This window comes from Sander lucioperca, chromosome 4, assembly GCF_008315115.2.
Source record: "Sander lucioperca isolate FBNREF2018 chromosome 4, SLUC_FBN_1.2, whole genome shotgun sequence".
In the NCBI taxonomy this organism is placed as follows: Eukaryota; Metazoa; Chordata; class Actinopteri; order Perciformes; family Percidae; genus Sander; species Sander lucioperca.
Window position 1 is genome coordinate 8,899,060 of NC_050176.1, and position 14,358 is coordinate 8,913,417.

At 40.5% G+C, this 14,358-nt stretch overlaps 1 protein-coding gene across 1 annotated transcript; it reads left to right on the plus strand.

The window, feature by feature from the left end:
• The first annotated feature begins 1,155 nt into the window (after nt 1-1,155).
• Nucleotides 1,156-13,287, plus strand: LOC116043022 (voltage-dependent calcium channel gamma-4 subunit). Its single transcript, XM_036000765.1, has 4 exons — nt 1,156-1,726; nt 9,220-9,303; nt 11,066-11,206; nt 11,889-13,287. The coding sequence occupies exons 1-4, from the start codon at nt 1,504-1,506 to the stop codon at nt 12,440-12,442; spliced, it is 1,002 nt and encodes a 333-aa protein (XP_035856658.1). The 5' UTR covers nt 1,156-1,503; the 3' UTR covers nt 12,443-13,287.
• Nucleotides 13,288-14,358: the final 1,071 nt, after the last annotated feature.

Genomic DNA, 14,358 nt, shown 5'->3' on the forward strand with positions numbered 1-14,358 from the left:
TCCCATCTCTTGGCCTCTGTCTGCTCACCTGCAGTGACTCTCCCACTCTCACTCCTTTGTTAAGATGATTGAAGTCCAGTGCACACATTCCAACTCAATCCACAAACTGAGAGCTAAGCCCTAAAATGCGGCACAAATACATTATTGTCACTTGCTTTCCAGTCTTAATATGTAAAATGTGAAGCTAGTGAGCTCTTTGTCATATCCTCTTCTGCCTTCTCCTCCTTTTTTGTCCTACCTCTTTACATTCTCATTTTTCCTTGCCGGCCATCCCTTCATCCAACTCTCTCCTTTCTTCCTCACTTTATCTCCTAATCCACACTATCCTATTCTATTTCCAGCCTCTCCCTCCATACACACACATACAGAGTCAGACCCTGACACACTCTTTGCAGGGAAGAGGAAGTGACTAAGAAGGATGAGGCTCCCAGTCCCTGCAGGCCCTCTCTAGTCACCTCTCTCACTTTGTCAGTGTGAAAAAGAAGATCACTCCACAGAAAATGACCCCCAACTGCAACATCCCAGGGCTTAAAGTGACAGGCCCAGCCCTGTAACGTAGATTTTAAACATTCATTTAGGAACATAAGTTTCTGGTTGTGGCGAAGATTTAATGTCTTACTTTTCTACTTTTATGAGCTGGATGATCTTGCAAGCAGCCTGCTCCAACTTCAAAGTGGTTTTGATGGATGTTTTAAGAAATATTTCATCAGTGGGGATGCTTTCAATATCTTTTAAGTTGCTGCTACAGCAGTTCAGCCACACATCACTCTTCTATCAGTGGTGGTTTTTATTTGTTGCTTGATTTCTACATGTTTTGGAAAACATTTGAAAACCCAGTTTCTGATCCGCATGATCTAGGCTATGTGTTTTTGTACTTGAGTGAGTTATTTTTTTGATTGTGTGTGAAAGACAAACTGCAAACCCTGAACGCTTGTTTTCTCCTCACTTAAAGTCGCTTAATTCTCTGCTATCTAACTAATCACTGTAGACTACTGTATATGTTAGTGAAGGTCTGATGTTTTCCTCTTCCAGCAGCTGTTCACACCGCCGTTTCCCATTGGCTTGGCTACAGCCGTGGAAGGTGTGGTCTGGATGAACGATGCTGCATCCTTTGTTACACCGTAGTTTATTATTTTATAGTAAACTGCAAAGAAGCCGTAGCCGCGTGCGATTGAAATATGTTATGAACTTCCTTTAAATGTATCATAAAAGTGTACCTGTTCATTAAAACTACCTGTTAAGGATGCGTTTCCATTTTTTAATTTCCACCTGTAGCAGGGATTGACGATTTTTCCAGTCAACTCAAACGAATTCAACGAAAACTGCGATCGTGTCAAACTCGGAAACTTGGATTGAACTCGAGCAGTTTAAGGATCGAGACTTGGCTTGATGAGAGGAAAACCCGCGAGACGCGAGTGCTTCCTCTGACCATTATCATGGGCACCATGTGCTCCTCGCCGTGCGCGTAAGCTGCTGTGGAGGAACCACACATTATGAGACGCCATGGCATGGTGTGATCGAAGGGTTCAGACTTTGCTGGCCGTTGTGGGGGCCTTCGTCGCCTTCAGTCTCATGACCATCGCCATCGGCACCGACTACTGGCTTTACTCCCGGGCGTACATCTGCAACGCCACTAATGCCTCCGCGGACGACTCCCAGATGCAAACCAAAAAAGTCAAAGGCGACCTGACGCACTCCGGGCTGTGGAGGATCTGCTGTATTGAAGGTAAAATAAAGTCGAATAAGTTAGTGAGCGTTATTCTACAAACTTTTATGTTACTTTTGCGTTTTTGTCCAGTGATGGGGAGGTTACAATGTAGGTGACGACGAACCAAAACTGGAAATCTGCCAAGGGGTGCATCATCATTATCAGTCATTTCTGTTGTTAACTGCGTCGATTAGCATTTAAAAAGTTACGTGGGCATGATATTAAATAGGAAATATTGGAGGAAAACTGCAGCTTGTTGCGCGCAAAGGCGTGTTGAGTATGCGCTTGCGTCAGTTTCCCTCATAAATGATTTAGTTTGTCACTGAAATGTGTTTTTTATGTTTTACATTTTGTTACACGCCAGAAATGTAGCTGGCCCAGTACTAAGGTAATGGTTTTGTTCTAATTTTCTTATTAACTCGATATGGTTGCTTGGCAACTACTTCCATGAAATTGCTTAGGCTGATGAAGTAATTTTGAGCTACATTTAAGTATTACCAAGAAACTGACTTGCTTCATGAAATCCTGTCAGCATTGTCTCAGCTGTTGTGCTGCGTATTCATGACCCTAAACACACGTCTGAGGAGTTTTGGGGCTGGCCTTCCTGCGCTGGTCGAGCAGCTAGTTGTTGTTTGGACACGTTTGCACACAATTGCGCGTAACTGCTTCATTTGAGAGGAGCCAGATCAATGAAATCAATCAGCTGATCCGTGAAAGTAGTCACCAGTGGCCTGTCCACTGCTGCTTGTGCTGAAATCTCCACCCTCAATGATTTTGTTCCTTTTAACTACCAACCCAGCATAATATAGAATAACTAGGCAGACTTAATAACTCTACATTTGGGAGACAACCTCAGATGCAGGGGGCCAATCGTGGAACACTCTAAGCTAGAAATAGTCACTTGCTGACTTGTAAAGTATTCTCTTTGTAAACACCCACGACTGAAGGCATTTAGTTGATTAGCTTTTCCTCACTAGTCTACATGGTGGTACTGGCATGTTTATGACTGCTCATTCATGTTTTGCAGCCAAACAGCAGTTCAACTAATTTGTTGTGTATGGCATTTTGGCCCAGTGACATCACAACATTGAGAATAAGCATATCACAGAATGTAGTAACCAAAATTAAAATCATCATAGTTGTTATGACATTTTACATACATTCACCAGAGAAAACACTTGCTAGAGATGTCTGAAAATGTGTAGAGCTGCAAAGATTAATTGATTTATCGATTATTTCTCAACTATGACATTAATGGCCAACTATTTTGAATATTTTTTTATGAAAAAGTCTTTGATTAGAGCTTTCAAATGTGAATATTTTTTTCTTCACTCCTCTGTGACAGTGAGCTGAATATTTCAGAGTTGTGGATAAAACAAGACATTTGAGGACATCATCTTGGGCTTTGAAAAAAAAACACTGATCGATATTTTTGACTATTTTCTGAAAATTGAAAGACCAATCAACGTATTGATTAACTGAGAAAATAATCAACAGATTATTCGAAAATGAAAATAATCGTTAGTTGCAGCCCTAGAAATTTGTTTAATCCTCAAACCATGTAGCATTTAGATGAAATACATGAGTGCTTCTTGAAGAAGGATGATGGCATCTCCTATGTTTCCATATAACCTGAAGGCAGCATCTATCAGACATGTATTAGAGATCTGACAATGCAGCCATAGAAGTCACACTCCTTGCACTTTTGTTCTGCACTGTTACTACTCTTACTAGAGTTATACATTTATATATAGGTAAATGCATTGCTATTTATGGATTTATGTTCTCTCTCTTTCTTTCTCTCTCTCTCTCTCTCTCTCTCTCTCTCTCTCACTTTGAACCCTTGAGAATATCATCAGCAGAAGTGAGATGGAGCGTTTGCTAGGGTTGGGTACCGAACCCTGTACTTTTACCGGTACCGACCGAATCACGTCGGTACTACCGAGTATTGGTTCAAGTAAAATCAAACTGTGCCAAATTTCGGTACCTGAGAGTAAGCACAAGCTTATCTGTCCTCTCTGCATGTTGACAGAGAGCAGAGGTCCAACACACACACACACGCGCGCAGAGGTGCGGACGGCGCAAACTACGTCGGCTCTGCAGTTTTATTGAAGTCACAGTGAGTCACGGCAATGCCGATAAAGCGGTTTCAAGTGTGGTTACACTTTTTCAGAACTTCACACAGACACCATTCACTGTGATATGTTATTAATGACGACCCGAAAGCAGTCACGGTGCTGTTGACATTACACTTCCTCTGAGACGAGCAGGCACAACGGTGGTTTCTGTGCCCTGGGGACTGACTGACAGTTAAAGTGAGTAAGAAATTAATAATTATTCAATTTAATAGGTTGTAGGGACGGGTTTGGGAGGAGAGAGGGAGGGGTTTTATTTTTGTTTAATTTCTGTCAGTGTAAAATATTCTAAATAAATAACATAATGTTCTAAGTAAATAGGTTTGGAATTATTTTTACAACTGAAATATTTTTTTTGGAATTACAGAGGGAAAGTACCGAAAAAAGTACCGTTGGGTACCGGGAACCGAATTTCAGGTACCGGTATTGGGAGCAGTATTGGTTCAGATGCGAAAGGTACCCAACCCTAGTGTTTGCTGTTTTAAACATCTGTTGTCTTTTCCACCATCTTCTCTTTATATTGTTGGATGTGTGAGAGCTGGAACTAAAAGTAACCCTTCTTCTCTCTCTCTCTCTCTCTCTCACACACACACACACACACACACACACACACACACACACACACACACACACACACACACACACACACACACACACACATCAGCACTATTGCCACACTGTTCACACTGGCTTCTGGTGGCACACCTGTATTAACAACTGATGCTAGCTGAGCCCAGAAGACTTTCCAAGACTTTGGCTAAATCAAAATGTTAATGATATTCAATCTAAGACTCATACTTTAAATATCATAGTGACTTCCAAACATATAGGCAAGTAGGATATAGGGGTGTTGAAATTAATCATTGCATCGATGCATCGCGATGCGGACGTGGATGATTCTGCATCGATGCAGTGACAGACAATAATCGATTATTGCCTAATGATGTTGCTTGTTGATTTTCAGTTTGCTGCTTTTTTGTTTTTGCCTTTTGTCCGTTGTCTTCTTTGTTTAGACTCCGCTACATTGAGGAAGTGTCTTTTTAAGAGCAGATGCAATAAAAATGGGAATTCATATATATCTGACTGGTTGAATTTGTTGATGAAAACCATGTGTAGTAATATATAATACATTTGAGGTGATGGGGCGTGATGCATCGTGACGCATCGTGATGCCCCATATCGAATCGTTGACAGGATAATCGTAATCAAATTAAATCGTAAGGCCAGGGAAAATTCACACCTCTATTAGGATACACCCCCTAACATTAAGTTCCTCTTTGGCTAAATGCATTCTTCAAATGTCACAAATTAATAGTAATTCTTTGAGTTGCTGCCTACCATGTGTACATTTTCCCTTAGTAGTTGATTGTTTGTTTTTCTGAGAGAAAATACTGAATAAGGGTCATAGCGTTACAGTATTTGTCCAATTATTTTACTGTCCACTTGAGAGATAATATTTTCTAGGAACAAAGAAGAAGATGGAGTGTAACCAGTTATATTAGCTCAAATGAGCAGAATTACGCTTGTCTCCAAACAGACTGCATGAGTGTTCTGTCCTGTAGAACAAGGAGGAGGTTCACTGAAGGTGACAAATGAGCTTTTAAAAGAAACAAAGTGAAGTCTTTTTTCTGCAGCCATTCATGCTGAAATACAACAAGAACTCTCACTTAAGCCAGTCACCCATGATCACTGAACATGCTGGAGTGGCACCAAAACATATGACGTGTTTCAAACAGATATTCGGTCCAACTTCAAATGGACAAATCCTGCTGATTTGCTGTGAGCCATCATATCACTAAGTTTTGTGATTATTTGAGATTGTCAGTGTCATAAAGGCTGCTTTCTGGTTTCATGGCTTTGTTATTGTGTGTGTTTCTGTGGACCCTCGTTGTGTGTGTGTGTGTGTGTGTGTGTGTGTGTGTGTGTGTGTGTGTGTGTGTGTGTGCGTGTGTGTGCGTGTGTGTGTGTGTGTGTGTGTGTGTGTGGTGAATGCATTAGAAAGATGTCAAAGGCGTCCTCTGAGAAGTGGAGGATGTGATTCTGTGTTGCTGGGGGGAGGTTGCCATGGTGAAGCTATGCTGAGTAATAAAAGATGGGCTCCGGTCTCTCAGACAGATTGGCTCTGGGGAGAAACCTCCCCTACTGAGCTCACTCTTTCTTTCTCACCGTCATTCCTCTGATTATTAACCCACTGGCCTTCTGTGTATTATTTATTAATACAATTATTTTACTTTGACATCTTCACTTGTTTGATTGTACAAAGTACATATTGTTTTTAAAATTTTATCTTTTACTCTACACCTGTCAATGCTTTTTCCTTGACCTTTTGGATGACACAATCAGGAGATAACATCTTATAGATATGAAATGCATGCAAGATACACTCACACAGTATATGCAGTAGACAGTACATATAATATACAGTGTACATTACATGTATAATCAGTATAATGATTATTTTACACAGTGATTGTGCTTCTGTATCGATCCAAAGAATGTGCTTGAGAGGAAGCTGAGAGGGGGTTGAAGAGGAAAACACGAGAGAGAGAGAAGTGGGTAATTGAGACATGATAGCTGTAAGAATGTTGTAAAAAAGAGACTGATGATGAGAGTTTAAAGAGACTGAGAAAGTGAGGTTGAGAGTGTGGAGTTGATAAAGATAGAATCTGTGAGTCTGTGCAGTTAAGGATGTTTCATCACATTATCTCTGCTTTTCTTTCACTTTTCCAGCAGTCTCTGACCCTGAAAATGCAGCAGAAAAATGAGCAATAAACAAATAAACAATATTAAAGCAGCTACGAGGTACTTTCGGGTTGTATTGATTCTGCCCCTTAGGACAAAAACGGTAGTGTTTTTACCACACCTGCTGTCGTAAAGATCTTTTCAAGCTGTCACGAGCCAACCATAAGCAAGAGTCTGTTCTAGCAACCAATGTAATAATAACTAGAATTACAAGCAGTTATGAACGGGGTCCAAGCCCTCCAGCGCAAGTCGCCCCCGACAGACTGCGGAGGCAATGCAAGTCTTTTATATAGCGCCTTACATGAAACCTAAGGACGTTTTACACAAGTACAGGGGGACAAAAAGAAAATAGTAGCACAAACACAAACGCAGACTGAAAATAAATAAAAACTGGGCACTAAATGGAAGGGGGACATAATTTCATGTAGGCTACTAACATACAACTGTGTCTCACATTGGAAAGTTATTTTATGAATGAAATAGACATATTACTTACCTGGCCGACCGAACCTACCGGGTAACTTGGAGAGGATCTAGCTCAGAACCTTGCCCACTCAAAACTGGCATTCCTCAGGGATCAGTCCTGGGTCCTCTCCTCTTTTCTCTGTACACCAACTCTCTCGGGTCTGTCATTCAGTCGCACGGCTTTTCTTATCACTGCTACGCAGATGACACCCAACTAATTCTCTCCTTTCCTGAGTCTGAAACTCAAGTAGCAGCACGTATCTCGGCCTGTCTGACTGACATCTCTTCTTGGATGTCTACACACCATCTGAAACTCAACCTCGACAAGACTGAGCTCCTTTTCCTCCCAGGGAAGGGCTCTCCTACCCAAGACCTGACTATAACAATTGACAACTCTGTGGTAGTCCCCTCCAAGACTGCTAGAAACCTGGGTGTAACACTTGACGACCAACTCTCCTTCACTGCTAACATTGCTGCAACCATCCGATCGTGTAGATACATGCTGCATAACATCAGAAGGATACGTCCCCTTCTAACGCAGAAGGCGGCTCAGGTTCTGATTTAGGCTCTAGTCATCTCACGTCTAGACTACTGCAACTCCCTCCTGATTGGCCTGCCTGCATGTGCCAGCCGACCCCTGCAGCTCATTCAGAACGCAGCAGCTCGGCTTGTCTTCAACCTCCCCAAGTTCTCTCACACTACACCGCTCCTCCGCTCTCTTCACTGGTTACCAATTGCGGCCCGCATCCGCTTCAAGACACTAGTACTTACATACAGGGCCACGAACGGATCAGCCCCAGCTTACATCCAGGACATGGTCAAACCATATACCCCAACCCGCCCACTTCGTTCTGCATCAGCCAAACTGCTTGCTGCCCCCTCACAGCGAGGGAGAACTAATCACTCAACGAAATCCCGACTGTTCACTGTCCTGTCTCCCAAATGGTGGAACGAGCTCCCCATCGATATCAGGATGGCCAAAAGCCTACACATCTTCCGCCGAAGGCTAAAAACACATCTCTTCCAACTACACCTCGGATAAAAAAAAAAAAAAAAAACCTTCTTGAACCTGCATTTTCATTTGTCTCTTTGTAGCTTTGCCTATTTAAAGCGAATGTATTTGCACTTACTACTTGTTGTCTGGAGTTTGAACCTTCACAGTTGAAAGCACTTAATTGTAAGTTGCTTTAGATAAAAGCGTCAGCTAAATGGCATGTAATGTAATATTACATACCTGTGGGCCAATTTAGGGTTGGTTTGAATCATTTACAATCCCATAATTGTCTCCATCTTTTGAAAGCCCGACCGAGATTGACTCGTGCATTTGCCCGTCATCTGTCACTCTCCCATTTAGCTTTTAGTTGTTCTTTGTTTATTTCCCCTTCTTTTCTGTGATGGCCCTGCCCCAGTATCAGCCATAACTAAAACAGATAACTTCTAAAATAGAATACAATTACAATTAGGCCTATATAAAGAAATCTCCTGCTACCTTTTACCTGGATACGCAAACACAGGCTTTTCTTCTGTTACCAGAATGACAACGAGCTCATACTGCTGTTACATTTTAACAGTTTATTAAGTGTATGAGAGAATCCAAACTGTGTTAAGTCCATTACATCCGTTACAGGTGTCTAGCATAGCTCCAGAGCAACTAACACAGTAGCAAAGGCAGAAATGACAGGATGTGGCAGCAAAATCAGACATCAGACTTTTAATTCAAGGTCTAACCTTTCAATATTCATAATGCTCCAATGTTTTATTCTCTTGTAAGTGGAGGGAAGATTTTCTTGGTGAAAGACTGGGTCTTTGAATAGAAGGAGCCTAAGGGCTTGAGAACTTCAGAACCTCAGATCCACAGAAGCCTATCCTCAAATGCTTTCTGACGTGGTTAGAGGTGAAAACTAGACAGTTCAACACTTTGGTAATATTCTTTACCAAACGTCAACTCCAGTTTTATTGAACTTATTTGTCTCATGATCATAAAAGCTGCATGTCAATTCAGTGGATGGTCAACATATGTAGTTCCTTTTATACGTACCTTCTATCTTAACTGGAGAATCGCATGTCCTGCTCCATTATAAAGACACAGTATTTTCCTTTAACTGGTGTCATTTCGTTCCTGCACAGGCTGCCATCAGTTACATTCATGCTCGCTTTTGGCTTTTGCAGGTATAAACAAAGGAAGCTGTTTTCGGATCAATCATTTTCCAGAGGATAACGACTACGATACAGACAGCTCAGAGTACATCTTACGTAAGTCATTGCAACCCCGTTTTCTTTTCTTTCTTCGAGTGGTGATGGAGTTATCAGAAGAGTACTTAATGTGTCATGATATCTCTATCCCTCCACCATAAAAGCCTGATGTCATGACAGTAATTGGAGTTGAAGACATGATAAGTCTGTTGTGTGCTTATGAGTTATAGGTCTAAAATATGACTTTACCCACGTAAGAGCACATCTCACATTTGACCAAGGTAGTTTGATGAAGACGTCACCCCGAGCTTTACTCTGCAAAACACATATGGCTTGTAGTTTGATCCCCTTTGTCCCACAGCAACTGTTCCCATCTTTGCTGTTGTCTGAATTGAATTTCAATACCCTCATGGACTCACTTGGTTAGTGTCATGGAAAGGCAGGAGCATCTGCTAAACAGGCCTTAGTATCTGTGGAAGCATTCATCTATTGAACCTGACACAGTTCTTGCTCTTCTTCCACTCCCTTTATTTCTACACTTATGGCAGAGTTACTTCATGTGTCAGCCAGGAGTGCCATAAATTGTTAATTTATGTAAAGCTTAAGCTAGTCAGAAATGCCATCAATTGGCACGTGAGTGGTACCATGAACATATAGTAGAATACACAATGACACAATTTCCTTCCACAGAGTTTAAGGGTGCAGAAAACCATATTAACTAAGTTCTATATTTTATAATCTTTGTGGAAGAGTACTTCTCCTACACAAATAATTATTATGCTGAGGGACAGTGCATTTTAATTATAGATGCCCTATGGTGTTTTCTTGTAAAAACAACAACAAAAGTTCTGTTTACATTGAGTGCATTGTGTGTATCCCTGAGGTCTAACAAGATATTTGCAAAGCCAATTCTTAAAGTATTTTAGATCCTGCATTGTTTACATCCATGGTTGTTTGCTAGCAGTCTTCTTCTTCCTTGTCTTGCATATTTTGGTCTGGTACTGCCACTTGTGATCAGTGGAATAGTGAGAAATCATTGGCACGAATGTGTACCGCCTCAAAATAAACAAAGCAGGGACCACTCATATAAAATCTGCTCCATACTACTAGAAGTTGAAAACTCAGCAGGGAACCCTTAATACGATATACGTATTTAAAGCTCCTCTAATCAATATTTTTGTATTAACAATGAATGTTTAAAGAAAGGGTGTTTCTCATGGTGACAAACCCACAAATAATTTGGCCCCTCAGCTCTCTGGAGCATTTTAGCATCTTTAAGCTTATTGTTCTGGTTTTACAGCCTATAACGCTCACACCAACCTCTTTTCCAGCATATGATACAGCAAAAAGCTCTGATAAAACCAATGTAAACTACCTGCCCAGCACTAAGCAGCAGACCAGCAAAATAAGGGAATAGTTAGTGAACATAATGGAGCATTTAGCACTGAGAGATGCAGATATTTACCTCAGAGTTGGTGGAGACCAAAGCAGAGCTAAAAGAAAGAGTGAGTGTTGGATTTTCTATGTGGCCAGAAACACAACTCCAAATTAATGCTAATATTGTCAGTATTTGATGGATGTGTCAAATATCCATATTGAAGATCCATCATTGGACCATATCAACTTTATAAGGTGATAATATGTCAATATTGCTTTTAGAACAACAATGTTTCTGCTACTACAAATAATTATACTTATAACATTACTTTACAATTGTCATTATAGATGAATCACATGCTGTTCAGCCTTTGTCTTATATATTTAAAGTGATGTGTTTCTTAATTTGTATTGACAATAACCCTCCACTGTCTCGAATGAACAGGTATAGTGCGCGCATCAAGTCTATTCCCCATTCTCAGCACCGTTCTGCTGATGTTGGGTGGCCTGTGTGTCGGGGTTGGACGCATCTACAACAACAAGAACAACATTCTGCTCAGTGCTGGCATCCTGTTTGTGGCTGCAGGTAGGATGAGACTGACGGCACACTACAGATATTACAAACAACAACAACAAAAATAAAAAAAGAAGAACAAGAAGAAGACATAAGCAGACAAAAGGAGAAGACAGACACAACAAAAAGAATGTTTCCCTTTGGTGTCTGTGTTAAGTGTTGTTTCTTTCTCTTAAGGTTACCCAACGTTTCCTATATTTTATCAGAAAAATACAATTCATGTGCTTTTTCCCTATGGTATATATATATATATATATATATATATATATATATATATTTTTTTTTTTTTTACATAACACAAGAAATAGCCGATAACTTACACACTTGTAGCACATCTTCCTTTTCCTTTCAATTCATTGTTTCTCTATAATTGGCAGTGACAAATCATTCTTTGTGAATATGCAAAAATAATGTCAGAAGGTGAAAATCTGCATTTTCTTGATAATACCTTATTGTTTTATGAAGAGGAGTCTATCACTCAATAAAAAAATGACCTAACTTGTAAAGATAATTTTCTCAGGTCTTGAATGTGATGAAGATATAGAGGAAGGGAAGTGTAGAGTGTGTGAGCCCAAACAGAATCAGCCTCTGATAACACAGTGCTATAGTGTTATCATCCACTTATGTGGTTAAACTTTTACATCCATGCATGCTTTCTCTCCATCTCTCCTTCTCTTACCTGTCCTCACTTCAGGCCTGAGCAACATCATCGGAATCATCGTCTACATCTCCAGTAACGCCGGGGATCCCAGTGACAAGAAAGACGAGGACAAGAAGAACCACTACAACTATGGCTGGTCCTTTTACTTTGGTGCTCTCTCCTTCATCGTGGCTGAATCAGTGGGTGTTCTCGCAGTCAACATATATATCGAGAAAAACAAAGAGACACGCTTCCTAGCCCGAAGTGACTTCATCAAAACCACCTCCTCATCTTCACCTTACTCTCGCATCCCAAGTTACCGCTACAGACGAAGGCGCTCACACTCCAGTTCGAGATCGAGTGACCCATCCCGCGAGCCCTCCCCAGTGGGGAGGAAGATCGGTGGAGGAAGTGGCGCTGGAGGGTTGGGGATGGGCTTGCCAATGGGGGATATATCCCTGTACGCCCTTAGTAGGGACCCTCTGAAGGGTGGAAGTGTGACTGCAGGGCCTTACAGTCCAGAGAGGGACTCTGGGTTTTTACAAGTCCACAACTGCTTCCAGAAAGATATGAAAGATGGAGTGAACAGGAGGACCACACCGGTATGAGGTCAGAAGTGTATTACTGTGTAAAACAATAAGCTTAATGGAACACAATAGATATTGTACAGTTGATGAGAAAGGACAATTCTTCCCCGGGGTTGTTCAGACAGCAGCGGTGTTGAAAGGTCAGAGCTCAAAATAGTTTTTCCTTTGTGTCCCTCTGTGACAGAAAAGTGCCAATCTGTGTTTCATTTGGAGGAAGAGGAAAGGTGATATCAAAACAACTTTTCATCATATGACTCAGTATCTATAAGGGGAATGCAGACATTTTGTTGCAACATTTGAAGAGTTTAATTTGAAATTGTGATACCCACTATTTGTGAGTGACTTCTTAAAGAAAGGCTGAAATATGTCATACATGTTCTGGTATTCTAAGGACAATTGCCTGATAAAAGAATTAAGCTTTTATAGACTTGATGCTCAATATAATAATTCTGAATATTGAACTTCAGGTAATTATGTTTTTGTGCTAAAATAGATGTATAGTGTTTTGGAAATGTTTCTTTTAAAAGGAGACAAATAGACATTTGTCTCAAAAATGATATGCTAAAATGAAGTGATTCATGTGATTGAGCATTATTGTATTGTATTTGTAACTTTAACACAACTGGTGCTAACTTAATCTGTACACCTTTGCTAGTCTTAAGCCTTCTCAACTGCCATTCAAATACTTCTACTGTATCTCAATAACCTCTTTTTTAAGCTTGTGAGTAAATATGTGTGTTACAGTATGTGAAATGTATTATGGCTCTGACACACTCCCACACTATGACACATATGTATTTCTGTAGATATATATATATCAACAAAGGCACACAGCAATGTCAATACATTCCAGTGTCATGTATTAGTGTAAAGTGTAGTGGTGGTGATGGTGCAGTGGATATGACACATGCCTTTGGTGTGGGAGACCTGGGTTTGAATCCCACTGTGATACATCAACCAATGTGTCCCTGAGCAAGATACTTAACCCATAGTTGCTCCAGAGGCATGCAACCTCTGATTTACATAGCAATTGTAAGTCGCTTTGGATAAAACCGTCAGCTAAATAACATGTAATGTAAACCTTATTTGTACAGACTGTGTATTTGCTCTCCATTTGCTCAGGGACGTATGGATCAAATTTATCTTAAATATGTGTATTTGTGTCTATTATTTCAGTATTTCTGTACCTCTCTGTGCTGCCCCATATTTGACAACAAGAAACAGGACAGATGACACCTATTTTACAACTAACAAGCACATTGTGTCATATGGCTTGATTTAGTCCTTTAAGGTTTCTGTGAATCTGTCTAAAGTTGAGTATTCTGTAAAAACAAATTGAGCAAGTGTTTGATTGGATTATTTAGTTTTATCTTTCCAATTGGGTATTTTTTATATTAAAATAAATGTTTATAGTGTTGTGTGAGAGGTCACCCAGGAGTGACATGGTGGATGTTCATGTGGACCGTGGAAGAGTTTGTGAGTTCTTGTATCAGCTCTGTGAAGGACTTTTTCTGTATTACTTGGGTTTTATAATTGCAAGTCTCAAGTCACGAAAATGTGTCGTTCCACTGTACTGTGTTATGTTAAGATTTCCCCCAAGAGCAATTGTACTTAGTACGGCAAGGAAAAACTTCCTTTAAACAGGCAGAAACCACAAACAGCACATGGCTCTAGATGGGCGGCTATCTGCCTCTGCTGGTTGGGGGAGAGGGAGGGAGATGCATTGCAACCACAATAATACCTAACTATAATAAATATAGAACTATGACTCAATAATTATAGCAGTGGGTATAATGGAATGACAGGATGAACAGTGGCAATTATAGTAACACTAAAGATTGTAGAACTATGACTAATAATAATAATAATAACAGTAGCGATGGGCATTAAGCAGGACCACGGCAGCAGCCGCAGCCACGATCCAGGAGCCACCACAA

What these genes read in the sequence shown, in the direction of transcription:
- LOC116043022 (XM_036000765.1), top strand. Translation starts at nt 1,504, where the DNA reads ATGGCATGGTGTGATCGAAGGGTTCAGACTTTGCTGGCCGTTGTGGGG. An exon ending in GAGGATCTGCTGTATTGAAG is followed by an intron (nt 1,727 to 9,219) that starts GTAAAATAAAGT and finishes TGGCTTTTGCAG; the next exon opens with GTATAAACAAAGGAAGCTGT. An exon ending in CAGCTCAGAGTACATCTTAC is followed by an intron (nt 9,304 to 11,065) that starts GTAAGTCATTGC and finishes TCGAATGAACAG; the next exon opens with GTATAGTGCGCGCATCAAGT.